Source organism: Macrotis lagotis, chromosome 3 (assembly GCF_037893015.1).
Source record: "Macrotis lagotis isolate mMagLag1 chromosome 3, bilby.v1.9.chrom.fasta, whole genome shotgun sequence".
Taxonomy (NCBI): domain Eukaryota; kingdom Metazoa; phylum Chordata; class Mammalia; order Peramelemorphia; family Peramelidae; genus Macrotis; species Macrotis lagotis.
The window spans coordinates 130,297,093-130,324,283 of NC_133660.1; the positions used below are offsets into that span (position 1 = coordinate 130,297,093).

General features: G+C 37.0%; 1 protein-coding gene and 1 pseudogene across 1 annotated transcript in view; one reads left to right on the forward strand and one right to left on the reverse strand.

The window, feature by feature from the left end:
- Positions 1-8,014, reverse strand: part of MGST2 (microsomal glutathione S-transferase 2) — a 36,471-nt gene extending 28,457 nt beyond the window's left edge. Inside the window, exon 1 of the mRNA XM_074229269.1 lies at positions 7,857-8,014. Coding sequence (XP_074085370.1) covers positions 7,857-7,914 — 58 coding nt within the window. The 5' untranslated portion in view covers positions 7,915-8,014. The remainder of the gene's footprint in view (positions 1-7,856) is intronic.
- Positions 8,015-22,775: 14,761 nt separating this feature from the next.
- LOC141519201 (putative E3 ubiquitin-protein ligase TRIML1 pseudogene) lies at positions 22,776-26,847 on the forward strand (annotated as a pseudogene).
- The last annotated feature ends 344 nt before the right edge of the window (positions 26,848-27,191 follow it).

Below are 27,191 nucleotides of genomic sequence, written 5' to 3' on the forward strand. Positions count from 1 at the left end.
GCTTCTAGAATATCAGGGCAATTTTCCTGTAGTAATTCTTTGAAAATGATGTCAAGGCTCTTTTCCTGATCATGACTTTCAGGTATTCCAATAATTTTTAAATTATCTTTTCTAAGTCTGTTTTCCATATCAGTTGTTTTTTCAATGAGATATTTCACATTTTCTTCTAATTTTTCATTTTTTTGGTTTTGAAGTATTGATTCCTGATTTCTGGTAAATTCATCAATCTCCCTGAATTCTATTTTTTGTCTGAAGGATTTGTTCTCCTCAGAGAGTTTTCTTATCTCTTTTTCCATCTGGCCAATTTTGCTTTTTAAAGCATTCTTTGCCTCAATAACTTTTTGAACTGTTTTATCAATTTGACCTCAGCTGGTTTTTAGCATGCTATTTTCTTCAGCATTTTTTTGGATTTCCTTGACTAAGCTGCTGACTTCATTTTCATGTTTTTCCTGCATCTCTCTCCTTTCTTTTCCCAGTTTTTCTTCCAGCTCCCTCATTTGATTTTCAAAGTCTTTTTTGAGCTCTGTCACAGCCTGAGCCCAATTTCTGTTTTTCTTGGAGTCTTTAGATGCAGGAGCTTGTACTTCCTCATCTTAAGACTGAGTATTTTGATCCTTCTTGGGCTCATTTGCAAAATATTTCTCAATAGTCTTCCTCTTATTTCTTTGCTTGCTCATTTTCCCAGCCTGGGCCTGGTTTTGGGGTGCTTCCTGAGCTTTTGGGACACTCCCACAAGGGTCTCAGTGTGTGAGGTTCTGTCCTCCCTCCTGATCTGTGAATGACCATAAGTGTCCCCCTCTGCCACGGGTCCGAGGTGGGGGGGCCCTGTTGTTCTATGGGGGGGCCTAGACTGGGATCAGGATCTGAATGTGGTCAGAGCCCCAGAGTCCTGTTCCAGGGGCAGAGGACAGAGCTCAGCAGTCTCTCACTCTCTTCACTCCCCTCCCTCAGCTCAATGGGCTCATGCCCTGGGGCTCCTGCTTACCGGCTCTGCCTGCTTCTGTTTCTGGGTCTGGGCTGCCAAAAGACCAAGCTGCTCGCTGTGTGCCCTGAGGGCTGGGCTCCACATGCTGCTCTGGCAGAGGTCCCCCGCTGTTCCTCCACTTTGTGCCCGATGCTCCCCGGGGGGCAGCTCAGGAGACTCCCCCACTGCTGTGAGCCGAGGCTCCCAGCGCCCTGGGGCTGCCTCCAGGAGGCTGAAGTTCTTTCACTCTGGCAGGCCACCCCTCCGGCGGCCGCCCCTCCGACACTGGGGAGCAGAGCCTTTCTTCTCTTTTCCAGGTTACCTTGAGTAGGAGAACTGCCTCACTGGGTCCCTTTGTGGGTTCTGTCTCTCGAAAGTTTAGTTAGAGTCCTTAGCTTATGAGTTTTATCAGAGAGCTCCTAAGATTGGATCCCTTCTTGTCACCATCTTGGCTCCCCCCCCCCATTCCATTCATTCCATTGTAAAAACTTTTTCTTGACTCTTATGTGAAATATCTTATCCACTCTTCCTCTCCTTTCTCTTCCTTCCAGTACTTTCCTTTATCACGCCCCCCCACTCCATCTTTTTACTATATTATACCATTATATTCCACTCCTTCCTGTGTCCTGCCTATATATGCTCCTTCTAACAACTCTTATAAATGAGAAAGTTCATATGAGTTATCAGTAATCTTCTTCCCATGCAGGAATATAAACAGTTCAACATCATTAAGTTCCTCATAATTAGTCCTTCTTGTCCACTCCCTCTATGGTTCCCTAGAGTCCTGTATTTGGAGATCAAACTTTCTGTTTGTTTCAGTAGGAAAGTTGGGAGTCCCCTGTTCCATTGAAATTTCATCTTTTTCTCCTGAAAGAGGATGTTCAGTTTTGCTGGGGAGTTGATTCTCAGTTGTAAACCAAGATCTTTTGCCTTCCGGAATATCATATTCCAAGTCTTATGAGCCCTTAATGTAGATGCTGCCAGATCCTGTTTAATCCTGACTATAGAGTCACAGTGGTTGAATTGTTTATTTCTGGCAGCTTTTATTATTTTCCCTTGACTTGGATTTTGGAATTTAGTTATAATATTCCTGAAAATTTTTCTTTTGGGCTCTCTTTCAGGAGGTGACCAGTGAAGTCCCTCAATTTCTATTTTAATCATCTGCTTCTAGGATCTCAGGGCAATTTTGCTGTATTATTTCTTTAAGAATGAAGTCTAGGCTTTTTTCCTGGCCATGACTTTCAGGTAGACCAATAATTTTAAAATTATCTCTTCTGGATCTGTTTTTGAGGTGAGTTGTTTTTCCAATGAGATATTTCACATTTGCTTCTAATTTTTGGCTTTTTTTGGAACAGTTATTTTTCTTCCTGATTTTTCACAAAGTCATCAGTTTACTTTAGTTCCATTCTGTATTTGAAGGAGTTATTTTCTTCAGAGAGCTTTTTTATCTCCTTTTCCAGCAGACCAATTCTCCTCCTCATTTGCCTTTTTCATTGCTTTTTCCATTTGGCCTAAACTTGTTTTTAGCACAGTATTTTCTTCAGTATTTTTTTGTATTTCTTTCACCAAGTTGCTGATTTGGTTTTCATGCTTTTTCTGTATTGCTCTCATTTCCTCCCCTAAATTTTTCCTCTGCCCCCCTTAATTGCTTTTCAAAGTCTTTTTTGAGTTCATCTATAGCCTGAGCACATTTTCTATTTCTCATAGAGGCTTTGGATACAGAAGCTTCCAGTTTGTCATCTTCTGAGTCTTCCATGGGATCAAAGTAATTTTTTATGGTCAGATTCTTCTTTTTCTTTTGTTTGCTCATTTCCTCAGCCTATGACTGATTTACTGCATTTCCAAAGATTTGGGAGGGGCTTTTAGGGACATCCCTCTGGGACCTTAATTCCTCCAAGGACTTATGAGAGGCTCTGATTGCTTTCTTGCCTGTGTTCAGGCCTTCCCTCAGCCCTGAAGATGTGAGGAGAGTCCCTGCTCAGCTATCATAGTATGGTAACCCAAACTGCAACCTGGACCTGAGTGCAGGCAAACAGCTGAATCCTGCCCCAGGGAGAGCAAAGAGATTTCTACAGTCTCCCCCAACCCTCTTACCATCTATGGAATGTGCTTGGATGTGCAGGCTGGCTTCCCCAATTCCCACTGCAGGTTCTCACTGCAGGGCTTCTCTGAGGCCAGCACTGGCTCCACACTCACTCTAGTGTGGCAGAGTTCTCTCACCACCCCTTCAAGATGTTCCCAGTGATCCCAGGCTGTGCTGCACTGCAGCTGTGGCTTTTGTCCAACTCCCAGCCCCGGTGAAACAGACCTTTCCCATGGAACTTCTAAGTTGTCTTAGGCTGGGAAATTGTATCACTCAGTCTTTCTTTGGGTTCTGCAACTCTAAATTTTGGCTAGAGTCATAATTTGATGACTTTTTGAGTTTTGGGGGGAACAAGTTTCCAGGAATTCCTGCCTTCATGCTGCCATCTTGGCTCCACTCCCTGATGCTCAAGTAAAAGACTCTTGATAAAAGTTTGAAAAACTTCCCTTATGCAACAGAAACACCTGGATGAGCCCTCATCAAAACAGGAGAAAACCATTATGTGGTCTCATTCTCTGTCCCAATGGGAGCCAATTCAGGTTCCAAATTCCAGATAAGCAAATGTTCTGCTCTGTCTTTTTTTGCCTTTCTCCCTCCCTCTCTTTCCTCCAACCCCTATCTACATATTTCTCATTTCCATTAGTTCACATGAGAGAGAATGTGGTACAACAGTTAGAACTCTGGACTCAGTCCAAAAGACCAAGGTTTGAATCTCATCTCAAACGCTAACTGAACTATGTGATTGAATCTTAGTATCTTCATTGATAGAATGCAAGGATTGATATAAATGACCTCAAATATTCTTTCTAACTCTGAATCTATGTGCCTATGGGATTTTCAACATCATCTAGTTCTGCCTCCTCAGATTACAGGTTAAGAAACTGAGGTCTGGGGAGGAAAAAAGATTTTCCCTTCACAAGAAGTAAATAGTAGAACAGAAATTCAAGTCTTCCAGCTTTCTTCCCAGCACTCACCTAGTCCTTTTCTGAGACCCTCCTGACTGTTCAGTGAACTGACACAGATCCACAATGCTCCAGCAAAATAGAGTTCTAAAAACCTAATTCACATATGACCTAGTAGTCAAATACAATCTAACCATCTGTCCTCCTCTAGCACCAAGTGTTACCCTAAGGGATTTTGATCAATTGGTCATCATAATTTGAGGTTAAAGGTAATTCATCATGAATCAGTAAATACATGTGGTCCATACATATGTAGACTTTTGACAATGTGGTCTCCTAGTTAAAGTTTTTAAAAACTACTTACCCCTCTATTAGTCTCTAATCTCTCAATCCTCACCTAAACATCTACTAACCAGCCAGTCTATTTTTTCCTTCTCTTAACCCACATCACTCAATGGATAAACCACAGAGAAAGCTCTGAAAATGAGCAGAACATCCTCAGACCAATTGCTTTCTATGGCTGTTGAGGAGGAAGGGAATTTAGACACTCCTCCAGATCTGTCTTGGGTTCTCAGAGTAGGAGGTAAATGCTATATATAAGCTCCATGAAGTTCGAGACATCTCTTATCTATATTTTACATCACACTTCCATACCTCCCTCAGGGTCTAGCAAAGTATGTCTTTGCTTACAGTAGGATCATAAGTTTTAGAATTAGAAGGAATGGTAGGCACTGATTGAATGAATAATGAATAATTTAGGAATCCAGAAGTAATATATCCTGCCTTGCACCTAAAACATTAATATCCCATTCCAGAGTATCTAGTGCAGGAACTGCATAAGTACACAAGTCAAATACAGTAATACAGGAAGCAAAGTAGTCTGGGACACTTTGGACTTCTCCCTCAGATAATGGAACATTCATACTTCTGGTTGGTTATACATCCTGGACAATAAACCTCAACTATTTGCTAGATCTACTTCCTCTATATGTTTTACATCAAGGATATGAATAAACAGTTTTCAAAAGTAGATTTGAAAACAATAAATGAAGATATGTAGGCACTAAAAATTACATTGAATGTATCTAAAGAAGAGAATTCAAATAATTGTGTTGTTTCACTTCACTCCATACAAATTGACAAAGATGGCAAAAGATGGAAACAATAAAAGTCACATTGGCTGTAAGAAAAAAGATATACTCAAACAGTGCTGGTGGAACTGTGGAGTGGTTCAACCATTTTGAATTTCAATTTGATATTATGCAAAAAAGTGACCAAAGTATTATAGCAAGCATTTTGTTGAGCACAGAGCCCAAGGAGGTCACACAGAACAACAGTTCAATATATATATAAACATATTCATCAAAATACTCTTTGTATTAGCAAAGAACAGTGAACAAAATGAATGAATCAGTTGAGGACATAGAAATCTGTGCTATATGAAAATCATAGATTATGCAGTGCTATAAGGAACAACAAATGTGAGGGAATCAGAGTAGCATGGGAAAATAAGAATGAACTCTGAGTGAAATTAGCAGAATCAAGAAAAACATACTCATGACTACAACAATACCAATGAAAATGGAGCTGAACTCTAAGCAATGGGAAAATAAACAAAATCCTGGAGGGGAGATAATGAACCACACTTCCTACCTTGCAGCAGAGAGAGGGAGGAAGGGAGCTACTAGCTGAATATGTTTTAAAATTAGTTTTCTGTATCTGACTTTTTGTATATTTATAATAAAGAAGGGGTTGATGTGGGAGAGGAACAGGAAATGTCTGGCATCTCAAGGCAAAAAAGGATTAAGAAAACATATTTAAAAGAAAAATTTCAATCTTTTCCTTTCACAGATGTCTACTAGCAAAATCTAGCATTTTATGGGAAGTCATGTTCACCAGTGACCAAGACCCTCTTGCCTTGTTGAGGAAATAATAAATATAGTTTATATCTAACTAGAATTTTAAAGTTAGCAAAGCACTTTGCATAATCTAGCAGTCAATAGGCAGATTGTATTTTTTTGTGCATTTATATTTGTATGCACACAAGTTATCCATTTCCTAGTATCATCTAGATTATAAACTTCTTAAGGAATTCTCTCTGAATTCCCAGAAGGAAGTTCCAAGACTGATAGGTAAAAGACTCTTGATAAAAGTTTGGCTATTGACTAATGGACTGAAAAACTAATGGACTGAAAAATTGAAAAAACTCCCCACTTCCCTTATGTAGGTACCTCTGGGCTACCATGTGCCAGCCAATGTCCTAAAGTTTGGAGTTTGGGGAAAGATAAAGAGAGACATTAAAAAAAGATACAAAAAGATAGGATCCCTGACCTCAAGTTCATATTCTAATGGAAAGATGACTTGGGGAAAGCTAGGTGATTTAGTGGATAGAGCTCCAGCTCTGGAGTCAGGAGGACCTGAATTCAAATCCAGCCTGAGACACTTAATAATTACCTAGCTGTGTGACCTTAGGCAAGTCACTCTTAACCCCATTGCCTTAAATAAAAAAAAAGAAAGATGACGTATAGATACCTATGAACATACAACACATATATGGACAAGTGGGAAATAATCTCAGAGAGAAGCCAGAAGAGTTTCTTGCAGAAGGTAGGAAGTAGTCTGAAAGACATCTTTAAGGAAATTAGGGAAGCCAGGAAGCAGAGTTGACAGGGAAGAACAGTCTAAGGATAGGGGAAAGCTTATCTCATTGGAGTCTCACAGAAACCTGGCAAGATTTATTGCTTTAATATCTTCATTTTACAGAAGAGGAAACTGAGTTTCAGAAATGTTAAATGGTTTATCACAAAGCTATTAAAGGTTAGAGGTAGAACTAAGCTAAATGTCTCTGGTCTCCAATGCCAGCACCTTCCACTCTGCTAACAGGCAACAGGAAGTAATAAAGAGGCATCTAGATAATAAAGTATTTGAATTATGCAAATATTGGGTTACCTGTAAAGTAAAAGTTCTCTGTTGAAATGGATAAAATAAATATATGCAGTTTCTATTAGTTTGTCTTCTGTCCAAGGGGAGGGAGAAGGGAAGGGAGGGAGGGAGGAAGGGAGAGAGAAAAATGTGAAACCCTAAACCTTGCAAAAAAAGATTGTTGAACACTATCATTGCATGCAGTTGAAAAATAAACAAATAAAATATTTTACAAATTGGATAAACTAAATTTTAGTATTTCTGGTGGGAAAATATTTTAGAATTTAAAGGCAATCATTTCCTCTCGGATTCCTATTTGGGTGAGAGGAAAGGGAAATGTGTTCATCTGATCAGCCCAAGTGATATTCAATTGATTTGAGAAAATGCATTTATTAAAATCTGATTGAGAACACAAATTCTCCACTTTTATTATGTGAAAGACTCTTCGGGGTATCTGGAAAAATCTACCTTTTTCAGAATACTGCTTTTTTTTTTTTTTTTTTAAATCACAATTAAAGGGAAATGCACAATTTCAGAGGTGAGTAAAAGTAAAAATATAATTGTTTTCCCATTCAAATTCCTAGACTCCCTGAAATCCTTCTATAGAGGGTCCTTAAAGCCCAGCTGAAGAATCCTTCATTTTCTAGTTCCATTTGAGAGTCCCAAATTAGTCAATGACCACTAGCTAAGTTCTGTGATTGCAGCCACAGAAAAACAGAAGTCTCTGAGAGTTGTTGCAAATGATGTACCAAGTCTCCAGCCAGGAGAGATAATCTGTTGCTCTGTACTTAGTCCCTCTGGCTCACAAGGGACAGCTAATAACCCAAGAACCCTGGAAGGTCTGAACAAGCCTCAGCCTGCCAAGCAAAAAGGGCCTCAGAGCTAAGTATGAACCCCACAGACTTTCCCCCTTGTGCAGAGTCTCTCATTCCCTCCTGCCTCCCAGTCCACTCCTTCCCTCCACCCCAAGCCCAGGGATTCTTACGTTGCTGGCAGATTGATAGGACAGAGACTGCAGCCAATAGGACTGAATCAGTAGCCATCTCTCCTCTGGTCCCTTGCTTTCCTAAAGACAGGAGAAAACAAGCAAACCTAAAAGAACTTGACCTAGAAACTAGAAGTTACCTTTGTTCAGGTACAAGGATCAAGCCTACTGATAGCTCTGGGGTTATAAACAATGGATCTCATCCACCTGATGGCTTAATTCCAGAAAGTGCATTAACTCTCTCAGGACAATGGGATGCCAGTCACTCATTTAGATAATTGCAATCAAGGATATCCTTTTAAAACTTTAAAAAAATAAGAGGCATTTCACTTTTTTATGTATCAAGGTCCCCCTTTCAATGTCTGGCAGAGTCTACGGACTCTTTTCTCAGAATAATGGTTCTTAATTAATAGAATAAAAAAATAGAGAGAGAGAAAGCCAATTATATGGAAATATATTTATCCAAAAAAAAAAAGGTTTTTTAATTCACTGGCCCCAGGTAAAGATCCTTTCCCAAAGACCTTACATTTTCCTTACCAGGAAACTTTACCCCAAAAAATAATACACAGAGCAACTAGGTGGTAAAGTGAATAGATTCAGGAGGACTTGAGTTCAAATTGGACCTCAGACAATAGCTGTGTGACCCTTGGCAAGTCACTTAACCCCCATTACCTCTAGAAAAAGAAAAAGTAATACACCACTCAGGGAAAGAGATTTAGTGTGGGGAATCTGGGTACCATCAGAGGAAACAACTTTGTGAGGTCTTTGAGAGGCTTTGTAAGAGCATTCTGCTACTCCAAGGAAGTAGTAAGTTCTCCTTGAATTATAGTCTTCTGCAAAGGCAGACAGACTATTCCACGAATATGTTGTAGATAGGATAATGAGCCTGTCCCTCTAGAGCTAGAAGGCATTTCAGTAGCATATGGTGTTGCTCCCTTCTTTTATACATAGGGATATTAAGATGCAGACAGATTCAGAAATCTGTCCAAGGTCACATAGGTAACAAGCTTGGAAGTGGGATGTTCAGGTATGAATCAAACCAGAATTCCAGTGAGGTCACTTCCAGCTCTGAGCTCTCATCATTTTCATTTACTTCTTGAAAAGAATGCTGGCTATTATTGGAAAAAGATGTGACCTGGTCCATCATTCTGGAAAGCCATTTGGAGCTATGCCTCCAAAGCTATTTCAAATGTTTATGGGGGCAGCCAGCTAATGCAGTGGATAGAACACCAGCCCTGGGGTCGGGAGGACCTGAGTTCAAATCCAGCACCAAAGATTTGACACTTACTAGGTGTGTGACCTTGGGCAAGTCACTTAACCCTGATTACCTCATATCCAGGACCATCTCCAGTTATCCAGATTCATATCTGACCACTGGACCCAGATGACTCTGGAGGAGAGAGTGAGGCTGGTGGTTTAATACAACATAACTTCACTCAAATTTAATTCACATGCTTGTCATGGTGTCATCTCTGGGATGCTGTGGTCATCTTAGGAAATGAAGGACGAACATGATTACTATTATTAGCAGTATTACCAGTCACTGTGTTGAGTGTTAGAAATACAAACACAAGTAAACAAAACAGTTCTTAGCCTTAAGGAACATACAATCTAATAGGGATGGCTAAAAGGCGACATGGCTAGCCTGAGACTAATTCAGGGGAGGACACAGTAGATAAAGTGCTAAACCTAGAATCAGGAAGACTCAACTTCTTGATTCCCATCTGGCTTCAGACACTGACTGGTTGTGTGATTCTGAGCAAGCAACTTGACTGTGTCTGTCCCAGTTTCCTAACCTGTCCAATAAGCTGGAGAAGAAAATAGCAAACCATTCCAGTATCTCTGCCAGCAAAAAGCCAAAACCCAAATGGGGTCATGAATTGTTGGACACAATGGAACATGAACAGCTCATAGATCATAGACCAGGACTACAGGGGTAGGAGTTCAAGTTCCAACTGGAAGAGATAGCGTTATGATATGTGGTGTATGCTGTATGTGTCGATTAGTTTTGCTTACATATTATGAAAATAACTTTTTCTCTTTGGTACAATGTGGGGATAGGAGTGAGATACAGCAAAAAAGGAACATATTCATTTTTTTTTGGCAAGGCAATGGGGCAAATGACTTGCCCAAGGTCACATAGCTAGGTTAATTAGTAAGTATCTGAGATCATATTTGAACTCAGATCTTCCTGACTCTAGAGCCAGTACTCTATCCATTGCACCACCTAGCTACCCTAAGAGAAGCATAATCAGAGAAGACTACAACTGTTTCTTTAAAAAAAATTCATGAAGAAATAAATCTAGGCCTTGAAGTCAGGAGAACTTGAGTTCAAATCTGATCTCAGACACTTAATACTTAGCTGTGTGACCTTGAGCAAGTCATTTAACCCCATTGCCTTGCAAAAATCCAGAAAGAAAGAAAGAAAGAAAGAAAGAAAGAAAGAAAGAAAGAAAGAAAGAAAGAAAGAAAGAAAGAAAGGAAGGAAGGAAGGAAGGAAGGAAGGAAGGAAGGAAGGAAGGAAGGAAGGAAGGAAGAAAGAAAGAAAGAAAGAAAGAAAGAAAGAAAGAAAGAAAGAAAGAAAGAAAGAAAGAAAGAAAGAAAGAAAGAAAGAAATCTAGTCCATAAATGCCAAGATATCTTGTGAATTTATACTCCTTTGGGATGATTCCCTATGTGGATAAAGGGAAAGGAGGGAGGAAGCAGAAGAAAGGAAAGAGGGAACCAAGGAAGGAAGGAAAGAAGCAAAGAAAGAAAGAAGGAAGGGAAGAAGGAAATGTTGACCCCTAATAACAAATTTCATTGTATCAGGGATCACTGGGTGTACCAACATCCTGGAAAAGGAAAAATTCACTTTGCCCTATAGAGATCTTTAGCATAATTGATAAGGCACTCCTTTAATGGGATGTCTGACATCCAGCTCCTCCATCCCATCCTAAATTGTTCCCACCCTATTATAAGTTGGGGGGCCCTCTCTTTTTATATATATTCAGGCCTTCCAATAGTGGAATTCATAAGGACCCAGTCCCAAGGTGTGTCTTTGGGAGTCTGGTTCTCTAATCAGACCATGCCCTCCCCACCCCACCTCACCCACCTCTACAATCAGCAACCTTATAGAAATATTAATAACCTGATTCTGTTTTACTCTTTCTTAAGGCCAAACTCTGGAAGTTAACATTTGTCCCTTATTAGGATGACTCTGAGGTATGACATTTGAAGGTCGCAGATTAAAACTAATTATTTTTTATAAGGTCAAATACTTAGAAATCCACAGAAGAAAAGAAGGAACTGTGTTGACCAATTGGAACTGCCAGTTAGGTCCCCAGTGGGGCAGCTATTACTACTCAAAGGTTGTTTATCTTTTGTTCTAGTAGAGGTCCATGACTTCAGTAAGGTGATGCCACAACCTGCAAGTGAATTAGATTTAAGTAAGAGAGGGCTATACAAAATCACTAGCCACAAGGAGTTTACAGACTAGTTGAGAAGATCCATGATACAAGAGTTAGCAATACAAGATAATACAAAATTCATTATTCATATATATATACATATATGTGTGTATGTGTGTGTATGTATGATGTAGATTGCATATGCTGTCCAGAATGAGGGAGAAATGATGAGGGAAGGCAAAACAAGCTGGAAATACCAGTGGTCCAGGAGTCCAAAAAATTTAACTTCATCTTCTGACTTTGACATTTAATAATGCAGTAGATGAAATATTGAATATATGTACTATAAATATTCTGTTCCCTCTGTCCTGTCCTTATATCTTATATTAATTATATTATATTGATACTGACCTCCATCCCATTGTCCAAGCTATGGAGATGAGGTCAATAAATTTTTTAATAAAGTACCCCCTTTCTGGCAGGCACTCCTTAAATCCTTGCCCCTGGGCTAAGACAAGCCCCTGACAACAAAACACTGGATCTCTGCCCTAACCTGAAAGAATTAAGTATTTGAGCTATATCCATCATCCTCATATTTCTCATTACCTCATGTCTACTCTCTGAGTTACTGCCTCCATCTATTTATCTCTAATTATCATCTCATCTTCCTGGTCCTTTAAAAGATCACCTCTCCTCAGTTGAGTTGCTCTTCTTTGGGTGGGGGGAGCATGATCCCCTAGATAACCTCTTATGCCCCTATCCCCTTCTTTGCTGCTTTTCCCCTGATGGCTCATTTTCCTTTGGGAAGCCAGTGCATGATCCCCTAAATATATCTTTCCTTCTTAATTATTCCTGGATAGTAACAGCTGCTATTATTACTATTGCTGCTATTCTCTCTCTCCCTTAGCTTCTGTCAGCAATCTCAATAAACATTTTTTTTTGTCCCCAAATTCTTCTGGGTTAGAATCAATCTTGTAAAGTGAATCATTTCACATTTGTTCAAACTCCTGAAACTTTTAATCACCCACATGTTTTCCAGCAACAATAACCATGGAATCTTAAGTCTTAGTTTTGTCATCTATAAAATGGCTACTTACATTTTCTTCCTCTAAGTATTGTTCCTCTATGAAGAATTTCCCTTGTTAGTTAAAGCCTTATCTAAGCATCCCCCACCAATTGAAATTGTTCTTTTTTTCTTATCAAATGCAGTATTTTATCTAAATGTCTCCCCTTTTCCCATTATTTTCTACTTTTTATTAACCTTTTCCATAATGGTTGTAATCAAGGAATTACCCTCCACTCTAATTCTGGATCAACTTTGACTACAGTATAGTTTAAAGCTGAATCCTTTTCCAAGGATAATATCCCAGAGTTAAACTTGTAATAGAGAAGATTCGATGGAATTGAGGATAGGAGAAAATGGGTTTTTTGGGAAAGAGGATTTGGGGATCTATGTGGGTTTGTTTTGTGAAGAAATCACTAATCTTTGACTCAGGGAGGTAAGAAAGGCTTAGACTTTAATTCAAAGTTTGCACAAATGGTTTACAAGTTACCACAAAATGTCGACAAATAATACAAAAGTTTACCAGTTAGGTCCATTGGAGAAGCAAGTAGTGAGGTTTTTTTTTTTATTACTTTTTTTAATCTATTTGTACGTGTATATTTTTAAGTTACAAAATTTTCTCCCACCCTCCATTCCCACCCCCTCCCCTCAGCAGCAAACAGTCAAGTTAGCATTCTATATTCCTAATTTTGTTTGTTTGTTTGTTTGTTTGCAAGGCAAATGTGTTAAGTGGCTTGCCCAAGGCCACATAGCTAAGTAATTATTTAGTGTCTGATGCTGGATCCAAACTCAGGTACTCCTGACTCCAGAGTCAGTGCTCTATCCACTGCACCACCTAGCCACCCCCTATACATAATTTTCATAAACATTTTTACATATTAGTTATTTTCGGTATGAGGAATTAGGATTAAGGGATACATAAGAGATAACTTTTTTATAAAGTGTTCATCAGATTCTGAAGGGTTGCTTTTTGTTTTTCTTTTTGTTTTGTTTTGTTTTTCTTCCTCTGGATGGGGGCAACATTGTCCATAGCCAATCTAAGATGGTTGTCCTAGTTCAATGAACTGCTGAGAGGAGCTACTTCCATAATATCACATCTTGATCTCCTCACAATATTGCTATTAATATGTACATTGTTCTCTTAGTTCTGTTCCTTTTGCTCATCATCAGATCCTGTAACTCATTCCATGCTTCTCCAGAGACCAATCATTTACGATTTCTTATAGAACAATAATATTCAATAGTATTCAAGTACCATAACTTGTTTAGCCATTTCCCCAGTTGATGGGCGTCCCTTCAATTTCCAATTCTTTGCCACAACAAAAGGAACTGCCATGAATATTTTGAAACATATGGAACTTTTCCTAGTTTTTATGATTTCTTCTGAATATAGACCTAGAAATGGAATTGAAGAGTCAAAAGAAATGAACATTTTTGTTGCTCTTTAGGCATAGTTCCATATTGCTCTCCAGAATGGTTGGATCTGTTCACAACTCCACCAGCAATGCATTAATGTCCCAATCCTTCCACTTTCTCTCCAACATTGATCATTTTCCCTTTTCCTCATCTTGGCCAATATGATAGGTTGTTTTAATTTACATTTCTCTAATCAATAATGATTTGAAGTATTTTTTCATATGATTATATATAGTTTTAATTTCTTCATTTGAAAACTGTCTATTCATATTCTTTGACCATTTATCAATTGGGGAATGACTTGTAACCTTATTAATTTGATGCAATTTTCCATATATTTTAGAATTGAGACTTTTATCAGAACTCCTAGTTGTGAAGATTGTTTCCCAGCTTTCTGCTTTCCTTATAATTTTGGCAGTATTGATTTTATTAGTGCAAAACCTTTTTAATTTAATATAATAAAAATCATTCATTATGTAATTTATAATGTACTCAAATTCTTGTTTGGTCATAAATTTGTCCCCTTTCCATAGATCTGATAAATAATTTCTTGGTCTATTAATTTATCTATAGTGATGCCCTAAATCCTGTATCCATTTTGACCTTATTTTGGCATGGGGTATGAGATGTGAGTATATGCCTAGTTTTTACCATACTATTTTCCAACAATTTTTGTCAAATAATGAGTTCTTATTCCAGAAGTTAATGTCTTCAGGTTTGTCAAACAGTAGATTGCTGTAGTCATTTACTGCAGTTTCTTTTTTTTTTTTTTTAACCAGGATAATACACCATGATCAGGTTGGATTTAAACCAGGGCAGGCAGGGTTGGTTCAACATTAGGAAAGCACTCAACATAATTCAACATATCAGCAGTAAAACCAACAGAAACCATATGATTATCTCTTTTTTTATTTTTACCATTCCCACTAGCTATTATCCTTTTTAAATTTTTTTCTTAAAGATTTTATTTATTTTGAGTTTTACAGTTTTTCCCCTAATCTTACTTCCCTTCCCCTACCCCCCACAGAAGGCAATTGGCCAATCTTTACATTGTTTCCATGGCATACATTGATACAAATTGAATGTGATTAGAGAGAAATCATATGCTAGGGAAGAAACATAACGTATAAGAGATAGCAAGATCAGACAATAAGGTATCAGGGTTTTTTTTTCCCTCAATTAATTTTCCCTTGGTCTTTGTTTAAACTCCATAGTTCTTTCTCTGGATACAGATGGTATTCTCTATTGCAGACAGCCCAAAATTGTCCCTGATGGAAAGAGCAAGTCTATCAAGTTTGAATGTCGCCCCCATGTGTGCTGTTAGCATGTACAGTGTTTTTCTGCTTCTGCTCATCTCACTCAGCATCAGTTCATGCAAATCCCTCCAGGCTTCCCTGAATTCCCATCCCTCCTGGTTTCTAATAGAACAATAGTGTTCCATGACATACATATACCACAGTTTGCTAAGCCATTCCCCAACTGAAGGACATTTACTTGATTTCCAATTCTTTGCCACCACAAACAGGGCTGCTATGAATATTTTTGTACAAGTGATGTTTTACCCTTTTTCACCCTTCAGGGTATAGACCCAGTAATTGTATTGCTGGATCAAAGGGTATGCACATTTTTGTTGCCCTTTGGGCATAGTTCCAAATTTCTCTCCAGAAAAGGTTGGATGAGTTCACAGCTCCACCAACAATGTATTAGTGTCCCAGATTTCCCACAACCATTCCAACAATGATCATTATCATTTCTGGTCATATTGGCCAGTCTGAGAGTTGTGAGGTGGTACCTCAGAGAAGCTTTAATTTGCATTTCTCTAATAAGTAATGATTTAGAGCAATTTTTCATATGACTATGGATTGCTTTGATCTCCTCATCTGTAAATTGCCTTTGCATATCTTTTGACCATTTGTCAATTGGGGAATGGCTTTTTTTAAAAATTTGACTCAGTTCTCTGTATATTTTAGAAATGAATCCTTTGTCAGAAACATTAGTTGTAAAGATCGTTTCCCAGTTTACTACATTTCTTTTGATCTTGGTTACAGTGGTTTTGTCTATGCAAAAACTTTTTAATTTAATATAATCAAAATCATCTAGCTTGTTTTTAATGATGTTCTCCATCTCTTCCTTAGTCATAAACTGCTTCCCTTTCCATAGATCTGACAGGTAAATTTTACTGAAGTTTCTTGTGAACCTATCCTAATCCATTGATCCATTACTCTATTTTTTAACCAGTACCAGACATTTTTGATGACAGTCACTTTATAGTATAATTTTAGATCTGGTACAGCTAGTCCATCTTCCTTTACATTTTTTTTCATTAGTTCCCTTGCTATTCTTGACCTTTTGTTTCTCCAGATGAATTGTGTTACTGTTTTTTTCTAGCTCAGTAAAATAGTTATTTGATAGTTTTATTGGTATGGCACTGGATAAGTAATTTTATTTGGGTAGAATTGTCATTTTTATTATATTAACTCTACATGAACAATTGACATTTTTCCAATTATTTAGATCTGACTTTAATTGGGTTAGAAATACTTTATAATTGTGTTCTTATAGTTTCTGCATTTGTCTTGGGAAGTAGAATCCCAAATATTTAATGTTGTCTATAGATACTTTAATTGGAATTTCTCTTTCAATCTCTTGCTCTTGGGCTTTCTTGTTCATATATAGAAATGCTGATAATGTATATCCTATTTTATTATTATTATTATTATTATTATTGTTGTTGTTGTTGTTGATATATATCTTCTTGCTTTCAATTTTATTAATCTCTCCCTTGAGTTTCAGAATTTATAATTTTGTATTTAATTGGGATCTTTAATTTGTTCTTTTTCTAGCTATTTTAAGTTGCATACATAATTCATTGATCTCCTCTTTCTCTATTTTACTTACATAGGTATTTAGAGATATAAAGTTTCCCCTCAAAACTGCCTCGGCATATCCCATAAATTTTGGTATGATGTCTCATTTAGTATCATTTTCTCCTATATAATTTTTGATTATTTCTATTATTTACTGTTTGATCCACCCATTTTTAAGATAAAATTATTTAATTTCCAATTAGTTTTTGGTTTATCTTTCCATGACCCTTTATTACATATAATTTTTATTGCATCATTTTCTTTTATTTTATATCCTGCTACTTTGGTGAATTTGTTAATTGTTTCCAGGAGGTTTTTAGATGATTTTCTTGAGTTCTCTAAATATACCATCATATCTTCTGCAAATAGTGAAAGCTTTGCTTCCTCATTGCCAATTCTGATTCCTTCAATTTCTTTTTCTTCTCTTATTGTTACAGCTAGCATTTCTAATACTATATTGAATAGTAATGGTGAATATGAGGATCTTTGTTCCATCCCTGATTTTATTGAAAATACTCTGAAATGGGGGTGGCTAGGTGGCGTAGTGGATAAAGCACCAGCCCTGGAGTCAGGAGTACCTGGGTTCAAATCCAGTCTCAGACACTCAATAATTACCTAGCTGTGTGGCCTTGGGCAAGCCACTTAACCCCGTTTGCCTTGCAAAAACCTAAAAAAAAAAAAATACTCTGAATTTATTCCCATTACGTATAATATTTGTTGATGGTTTTGGATACTATCTATTATTTTAAGAAAAACTCCATTTATTCCTAATCTTTCAAGTGTTTTTAATAGGAACAGATGTATTTTTTCAAAGGCTTTTTTCAACATCTACTGAGATTCTGTTAGTTTTGCTATTGATATGTCCAATTATGTTGAGTGTTTTCCTAATATTGAACCATATCTGCCTACCTGATAGAAACTTGCTATATGTAGTCTCATTGCTAAAATTTTATTTAAGATTTTTTTTCTTACCTAGCTGTGTGGCCTTGGGCAAGCCACTTAACCCCACTGCCTTGAAAAATCTAAAAAAAAAAAAAGATTTTTTTTCATCAATGTTCATTAGAGAGATTGTTCTATAATTTCCTTGTCTGTTTTGGTTCATAATGGTTTAGGTATCCCCATCATATGGGTGTCATAAAAGGAATTTGTTAGAATTTGTTAGAATTCCTTCTATTTTTAGTTTGTGTAGAATTGGAGTTAATTGTTCTTTAAATGTTTGGTAGAATTCACTTATGAATCCATCTGGACCTGGAGCCTTTTTCTTATGGAGTTTATTGATGGTTTCTTCAATTTCTTTTTTCTGAAATAGAGTTATTTAAGTAATTTATTTCCTCTTCTGTTAATCTGAGAAGTTTGTATTTTTGTAAATATTCATCTATCCAATTTATTGGCATACATTTTCAGCAAAGTAGCTCCAAATTATCTCTTTAATTTCCTCCTCCTTGGTGGTTAGTTCACCCTTTTCATTTTTGATACTGGTAATTTGCTTATCTTTTTTTTTTTTTAAATTGGATTAACCAAATGTCTGTCTGTTTTACTGATTTTTTTTTCATAAAACCAACTCAGTTTTATCTATGAGATCAATGGTCTTCTTGCTTTAAATTTTATTAATCTCTCCCTTGAGTTTCAAAATTTCTAATTTGGTATTTAATTGGGGATCTTTAATTTGTTCTTTTTTCTAGCTATTTTAGTTGCATACACAATTCATTGATCTCTTCTTTCTCTATTTTACTCATATAAGTATTTAGAAATATAAAGTTTCCCCTCAAAACTGCCTTGGCACATCCCATAAATTTTGGTATGATGTCTCATTAGTATCATTTTCTCCTATACAATTATTGATTATTTCTATTATTTACTGTTTGATCTACCCATTTTAAGATAGAATTATTTAATTTCCAATTAGTATTTGGTTTATCATTCCATGACCCTTTATTACATATAATTTTTATTGCATCATGGTCTAAGAGGTGTGTATTTATTATTTCTGCCTTTCTGTATTTGATTATAAGGTTTTTATGCCCCTAGTGCATGGTCAATTTTGGTATAAGGCCATGTACTGCCAAGAAAAAGGTATATTCTTTTCTATCCCCATTAAGTTTTCTCCAGAGGTCTATCATATCTAAATTTTCTAAGATTTCATTCACCTTCTTAACTTCCTTCTTGTTTGTTTAGTGGTTAGATTTATTTAGTTCTAAGAAAGGGAATTAAAGTTTTGCTGTCTATGTCTCTTTGTAATTCACTTAGCTTTTCCTCCAGGAATTTGGATGCTATACCACAAGGTATATACATGTTTAGTGATGATATAACTTCATTACCAGTGGTGCCTTTTAAGAAAATGTAGTTTCCTTTTTATCCCTTTTAATGAGATTGATTTTTGCTTTTACTTTATCTGAGATCGGGATCACTACTCCTGATTTTTTTTTACTTCAGCTGAGGTAAAATCTATTTTCCTCCAACCTTTTACTTTTACCCTGTGTGTATCTTTATACTTCAAATGTGTTTCTTGTAAATAACATATTGTAGGATTATGGTTTTTAATCTATTCTGCTATCCACTTCCATTTTATGAGACAGTTCATCCCATTCACATTTGCAGTTAAGATTACTAAGTCTTTTTTTCCCTCCATACTATCTTTCTCCATCTATATTTTTTTCTTTCTTTTCCTGAGTCTCATTCCTCCTTACCAAAATTTTACTCCCTTTTCCTCTTTGACTTTTCTTTTAAAATTTAACTTGCAGTTTATTTTCACTTATACTTGCTTTCCCTTTTATCGGTCCCTTCTTCCCTTTGCCCAACCCCGCCCCCTTCCCTGTAGATTAGGATAGCTTTTTAATCCCATGTGGGAATGTATCTTATTCTCCCTCTGGACCAAATCTATTGAATGGAATTTACTCAAGAATTCACACTCATCCTTTTTTTCTCAAAATTATACATCTTTGTGCCTCTTTACCTGGTGTTATTTATCACTCTAGTACTAGTAATGAGGTATTATCAGTCACAGTTTGATTATTTGATTGTTTGATAAGCTCATATTATTATGAAAGTATCATTAGAGATTGCTTGATAAGCAGTATTGTCTCAAATTACATCAAATTATAATTATAATCATTTTTTTTCCTTATCCCCTTTACAAGTACCCTCCAGGGACACACAATCCTGCTAATGAACCAAAGTATCGTCCAAAGCCATATCATTTCTTGAACTATCCCCAGGCCTATTTTCTCTCACACTTTACCCCTCCCTCTCCAGTCAAGTATTAATACTCCTTGTTAAGGTGAAGCATAGATTAAGTCAAACCCTCATCTAATTAACTGCAAGAATCTTAAAGATCTCTAAGTCCTGGGAGGTTCTGGAGGTCTCACCCCAGAGCTTTACAAATGATTGTAAGACACTGACTCAGGTTTATATTGCCCTCATTTGAGAAGGTGCTAAGCAAATCAGAGTTAAAGTGAGTCAAAGGATAATGAGACACTTAAGTTTAAAGTTAGCATCCCTGCTTTTCATCAGGGCTTTTTGTCTCAAACATAGTGATGTCATCTTGGACTTCTTTAATGGAGAGACAAGACCCAACTATACCCATATCCTTTAAGTTTATTCTCTTCAATTATATTTGACTCTTTATCCTGAGAGAAGTAAAATTCTCAAGAATTAGAAGTGTTATATCTTCCCTTTTAAGTTTGTATACAATTTGATGATCTTGACCACCATTTGTTTTGTTTTGTTTCATTTTTTTCTTCCCCTTTTCATTTACCTTTTTATGCAACTCTTAAGTCATATATTTGGTAATTGAATTCTTTGTTCAGTTCTGGTCTTTGTGTCAGGAAATTCTGGAAGTTCTCTATTTCGTTGAACATCCAGCTTTTTCCCTGACAATATATGCTGAATTTTGTAGGGTTGTATATTCTGGATTATAATCCCAGGTCCTTTGCTCTCTAATATATGGTATTCCAGGCCTTCCAGTCTTCAATGTTGAGGCTGGTAGGTCTTGTGTGAGTGCGATTGTGTTTCCTTCGTATTTGAATTGCTTTCTTTTTGCTGCTTGCAATATTCTCTCCTTTATTTGAGAGTTCTGGAATTTGGCTATAACAACCCTTGGAGTTTTTATCCTGGGGTCTCTTTCTGGAGGGGTTCTCTATATTCTTTCTTTCTTTCTTTCTTTCTTTCTTTCTTTCTTTTTTGGTTTTTTTAAGGCAGTGGGGTTAAGTGATTTGCCCAAGATTACACAGTTAGGTGATTATTAAATATCTAAGGTCAGATTTGAACTCAGGTACTCCTGACTCCAAGACCAGTGCTCTATCCACTATGCCACCTACCTGCCCCATATATTCTTTCAATGGTTATATTGCTTTCTTGTTCTAGTAGATTTGAACAGTTTTCCATTATAATTTCCTGCATGATGTTTTACAGGTTCATTTTTTAATCTAGGCTTTCTAAGTCCAATGTTTCATAGATTGTCTCTCCTAGATATATTTTTCCAAGTCATTTGTTTTCCCTAAAATGTACTTTACCTTTTCTCCAGTTTTGGGGGCCTTTTTATTTTGTTTGATGAAATCTTGTAGTCTAATAAAGTTATTAGTTTCTATTTGTTTAATTCTAATTTTTAGCATTTTATTTTCTTCAATTACCTTTTGTGTTTCCTTTTTAAAAATGTTGAATTCTTCTGGTCAATTTTTAATAATGTTCCTGCATGACTCTCATTTCTTTTTTCCATTTTTCTTCTTCTCTTCTTTGGTTTTTTTAATTCTTTTTAAGTTCGTCAATGAGCTTTTGCATTTGAGTTCAATTTATAGATTGTTTTGATATTTCTACTGCAAGTGATTTTTAACTGATTTCTTCTTCAGATATGGCATTGTTATCACCTTTGTCTGTAAAGTAGTTTTCTATAGTGAGTGCTCTTTGAGCTTTATTATTCATCTTTATTGTTTTAACTCTGCTCCTGGAGTATAGGGAATATAGATTCAAGCTTTTTTTGGCTGGGGCTGGTGTCTAATACCTGGCTTGTTGTTGGCCAAGCTGTGTTGTCTATGCGATCCAGGCCTTGTCTTTGCAGAAGTTTGTTTCCTCCTTTGTGTCCAGGTTCTGACTTAGCAGTGGTTTGTACCTGACCCAAGTCCTGTCTTTTGCCCCAGTGTTCCCAGGGTTCAGACTTTGTTTGGGGTTAGGATTCTCTACTGGCTTGCTATCTAATTGCTAGGATCGCTGTTGTCAAGTTGTTGGGACCTGGACTGCACTGTGGCTAAAAGCTTCCCAATGGTTTTCATGCTCTCCCACCTCCTGGACTTCACTTCCCCTTTTCCCCCCAAAAGACAGACCTTTACTGTAGATCCTCTGCGGTGTCTACCACTGAAAATTTCCTTGAATTTTTTTCTTGATAGGATCTAGAGCTTGAATGTCAAAATAGAGGCTTCATTTATCTTTGGAAGGGAAAAGCTCCAGGAGCATGAAAGCATCAGGCTGGTATCTTGGCTCCGCCCCAAAAATCCAATAATGAACTTCTTGAAGTAGATAGTAACATCTAAGGAGATAGTGGTTTCTAAGAAGGTAATAAAGTTAAACAAAAAAAAAAAAAAGTTGAGAGAAAATAACAAAGGAAATAGTCATTTTAAAGAAATACAATCTGGGAAAGGAGGTGAGTGATAAAGTTAAGCAAAAAGAGTCGACTGGGAAAATAGCAAAGGGATAGTCAAGTTAAAAGGGAAAAAGGACAGGAGAGGAAATTTAGATCAATGTAGATCCAGGGCAGCTAGGTGGGGCATTGGATAGAGCACTGGCTCTGGTATCAGGAGGACCTGAGTCAAATTTGGCCTCAAACACTTAATAATTGCCTAGTTGTGTGACCTTGGGTAAATCACTTAACCCCATTGCCTTAAATGAAATTTAAATTTTTTTTAAAAAAACATAGATCCAATTGCATGGAGCTGAGGCCACATTGGTCCAACACCAAGGAACTGAACATGCAGATCCAATTTAGAGAAATGAAGAGGGAAAGGAAAAGAAGCAGAGTCAGTAGGAAAAATGAGAGCCAGTCTGGGTGAAACCTTGTCCAAATACACTTCTGTGGTGGGTGGAATAAGAGTGATACTTATAGAATAGTTTGGTACCTGACTTACAATGTGCATGTCACAGAGGGATCACATGAGCAACCTTCATTAGTACTACTCTTGCTCCTGCCCCAAAGGGTATGACCAAGGTCAGCCTTACTGTTAATGTCCAAAGTGACTTAGGAAATGTAGTTCAGGAAGAGCCAACACAGAATGAAGGATACCCCCCCCCACAGTACAGAAAAGCTTCCAGTACAAAAAGATTATAATTTTCTGTACCCAGAGGTCCCCTGCTACCCAATGATCCAAAACAACTCTGAAGGACTTTCCATAAAAAAAATTTTATCTATCTCCAGAAAAAGAACTGATGGAAAATGCAGATTCAACCATACTTTTAAAATTATCATTATTATTATTATTATTATTATTATTATTATTATTATTTATTATTATTTAGAAGGATCTGTATTTTCTTTTGCAATGTGGCTAATATGAACATATTGTGATTGACTATACAATTAAAATATATATCAAATTGCTTGCCTTCTGAAGGGGGGAAGGTAGGAAAACAATTTAGAACTCAAAAGTTTAAAAAACAAATCTTACAAATTTTTGTTTAGACATAATTGAGAAAAAATAAAATAAAAATTAAGTGTAAAAAAAGATAAAATTGGTGCTATGGATAACACATTCAAGAAAGATGATAAACTGTATAATTTAATTTTTTTAAAAAGTGTGTTGGTCCCTGAGTGAGAAACAATTGAGGACTAGAGTAGACACAAGGAACTTGCACTGAATCAGGAAACAGAAGACATCTACAGAAATTAAATGTAGAATGAATAACAGATGTAGGTCTTAGTAGGACCCTAGTGAATAGGAAATTAAGGCAAGACATTTCACAAAATAAAATTTTATGGCTACCTTCTGTTTTTATACCTTTGTTCTTCCCCTGTAGAACTACCTCTCCCTCTTCTCAGAGCATCATAGCAAAGATGACATTTAAAAACCATAATGATGCTGTCACTATTTTCCAATTAAAAATCTGATCATTTCTTTTTTTTAATTTTTTTATTTATTTTTCTAAGTGCAACAATAGTTTCAACAATCATTTTTTGGCAAGGTTTTGAGTTTGACATTTTTCTCTCTGCCCCCTCCCCGATACAAAACAATCTCATATAGGCTATACATGTATGACCATTCTAAATATAAATTCATGTTAATCATGAAAATTTGATCTTTGGGGGTAGTTAGGTGGCACAGTGGATGGAGCACCAGCCCTGGATTCAGGAAGACCTGAGTTCAAATATAGCCCCAGACACTTAATAATCACCTGTGTGACCTGGAGCAAATCACTTAAACCATTGCATTAAATAAACAATTTTTTTTTTAAAAATCTCATCATTACCCACTGGTTGAAAGAATTGAAGGTAATCTGTATCCAGAGAAAGAATTGTGCAGTTTAAACAAAGACCAAAGTCTATTACCTTCATTTTTTTTTTAAAAAAAAGTGTTTTAGGTACTACATAATTTAGCTATCTCTAATATTATATTTTCTCCTCTAGGATATGATTTCTCTTTCAACACATTCAATTTCGATCATTGTAAAGCATGGAAACAATATAAAGATTATCAGACTGCCTTCTGTGGGGGATGGGGGAGGGAAGGGGGAATTGTAAAATTCAAAACAATGCAAAAAATGAGAGGTAGAAAGTACTCTTGCTTATAATTGGAAAGCAAATAAAATATTAATTTTTTTTAAAAAATTGAAGGATAAGACAAGTCTGATCTGGAGTGCCTAGGTGTGAACATTACTGTGAACCCTGAGGTCCATAATTCTGAAATATAGGAAATGATCTATCTCTTATACTTTATTTCTCTCTCTCTCTCTCTCTCTCTCTCTCTCTCTCTCTCTCTCTCTCTCTCTCTCTTATCCTTTATTTTTCTTCCTTAAGGATATGATTTCTCTCTCATCACATTCAATTTAGATCAATGTATACCATGGAAGCAATGTAAAGACTAACAGACTGTCTTCTGGGGCGGGGGGGGGGGGCCGGGGAGTAAGGTTAGGGGGAAAATTGTAAAACTCAAAATAAATAAAATCTTACTAAAAAAAGGAAATGATGAGAACTCAGTCCCTTTGCAAAGACAGGAAACACTTTGGCACATAGGAGCTCTCACCTTTTGAGGGAGGGGTCAAAAGAAGAGCTGAAAGGGGGTAAACTTTTTTAAAAAACCCAAAACACCAACAAGTCAGTTCTCAAATGTTTTACTGGTAGAGCTCTGAAAAAAGCACTGACCATATCATTTTCTGAGTGGAATATCTGAGAAGAAAGAAATCAGAAGTTTCTCTTGAAAAAAACCTTTATATTAAAAAAATGACTGTCTTAGTCGCATTAGTGAATCATAACAGTGAAAGGGGTTAAAAAAGGAGAAAGTGAGGGGAAAATAAAGTTTAATACATATGTTAAATATTGGGGGGGCAATTTAGAAATATCGACAATGATTTGGGGTTTTCCTTGACCTTACTTTCTTCTAGAGATGATACTGCTGAATTGTGGGATTAGGAGAAAGGTGATAACTCAGATCTAGAGTAGAACCTGGAAGCCCTCTCAAAAGAGTAGTTCTCACCTTTTGGGAGAGAAATAAAGGGAGGGGCTAAGTAGAAGAAGAAGTATAAAAAGACCTTCACAGCTCAGGGGTGAAATCTTTTGCTGCCAGAGCTCAAGGAGAAGAGTGAGCTTTAGCTCTCCTGAGAGGAACATCTGAAAAGGATGGAATCAAAGGACTAGGAACTTGGATACCAGAGCCTTAATTGGAAACCTCAAGGAAGATCTCACCTGTTCCATCTGTTCCAGGATAGTTCACTAACCCAGTGATTCTCAAGTGTGGTCATAGTTTTTCTGATGCAGGAAGGGAGCTAATGAAATCTTAATCTGCTCAGGGTGAAGAAGAGTTGTCAAATTGGTGCCCAACAGGAAGCTGCAGAGTATGTCAATCACTGGCAAAATGTTCAGACCTCATTTGCTGCAGAGTATGGTGGACCTGACCACGTGTGATCAACATGGGGAAAAAAATAAATTCTTCTGTGAGGAAGACCAGGCATTCCTCTGTGATTCTTGTTTATTAGCCCCTGGGCACAAAGATCACCAAGTCCTTCCCTTGGAAATAGCTGCTAAGAAGTGCAAGGACAAGCTCGAGGAGACACAGGCTGCCTTAAGGAAAAAGATAGAAGAATTTGAAATTGCATTGGACATGGTAAGAAAAAGAGAGACAGCTTGTGAAGAGTATAGTGATACTTTGGAACTCTCAATTTATCAAGAATATGCAAAAATGCATGGGTTCTTTTGGAAAGAAGAAGATCAATACTTGAACACACTGGACCAGAAATCCGGAGACAATCTGCTCATAATGGAGGAGGGTCAGGCCAAGCTGTCCCAACAAATCCAGAATATACAACGAATGATTTTAGATGTAGAGGACAATTTGGACAAGTTTCCCTTGGAAATGCTCCAGGATATGAGAGGCATTTTAGAAAGGAAGGAGAAGCTGCTACTTCAAAAACCAGAGCTTCCTCTCCCAGCCTGTCCTACCCAGCCCACCCACTTCATCACAGGCTTGAGAGAAATGCTGATGAATTTCCAAAGGGATATAACTCTTGATCCTGAAACAGCCAATCCTCACCTCATCCTCTCTGAAGACCTGAAGAGTGTACAATATGGAAGTGTCCCTCAGGACCTGCCTAACAACAAAGAAAGATTTGACTGTGCTCTTATTGTTTTGGGGACCCAGATCTTCACCTCAGGCAAACATTATTGGGAAGTGGATGTGGGAACTAAGACAGAGTGGGAAGTGGGCATCTGTGACAATTCAATCATCAGAAAGGGAAAGTTTTCTTCCTCATCTGAGGCTGTAAGAACCCTAGCAGGCTTCACGACTGCAAATGGTTTTGTCCTCCGGAATGCAGAAAAGAACTTGCAATTCAGAAGGCCTATACACAAAATAGGCATTTTTCTTGATTATGAAAAAGGACATATAGCATTTTATGATGTCACAAAGAGATCCCTTATTCAGAGTCTCTCAGACATACCCTTTGAAGGGCCTCTTCGTCCTTTCTTCTCTCCTTGCCTTCCTAATGAAAAAAGTAGCCCTGGATCACTCATTATCTGCCCCAGGAATAATCAGGAGAGAGCTGTCAATGATGCTAATTGCTAAGGGTGACTCTCAATAACAAGTAACTGCACCACAATTTTCCATTTATGTGAACTCATGTTGAAACGGTCAATAAAGTTGTATATGATTATTAAAACCAATGAGAATAAAGTCTATTTTGTTTATGCTTAGCATCAAAAAACTTTTTTTCATCCCATAATCCTTAACCCAAAATACAACCCCAAGCAAAAGAAGTTTGGACTGGGAGGCTTAAATGCAAACAAAAAGGAAATTGGGCTTTTTACTGATAATTGATTGTGTGACTATACAAATTGCTTCTCTGTAAAATGAAGAATTGTGCTAGAGGATCTCTCTAAGGTCCTTTCTAGCAAAAATTTTCTGTTGTC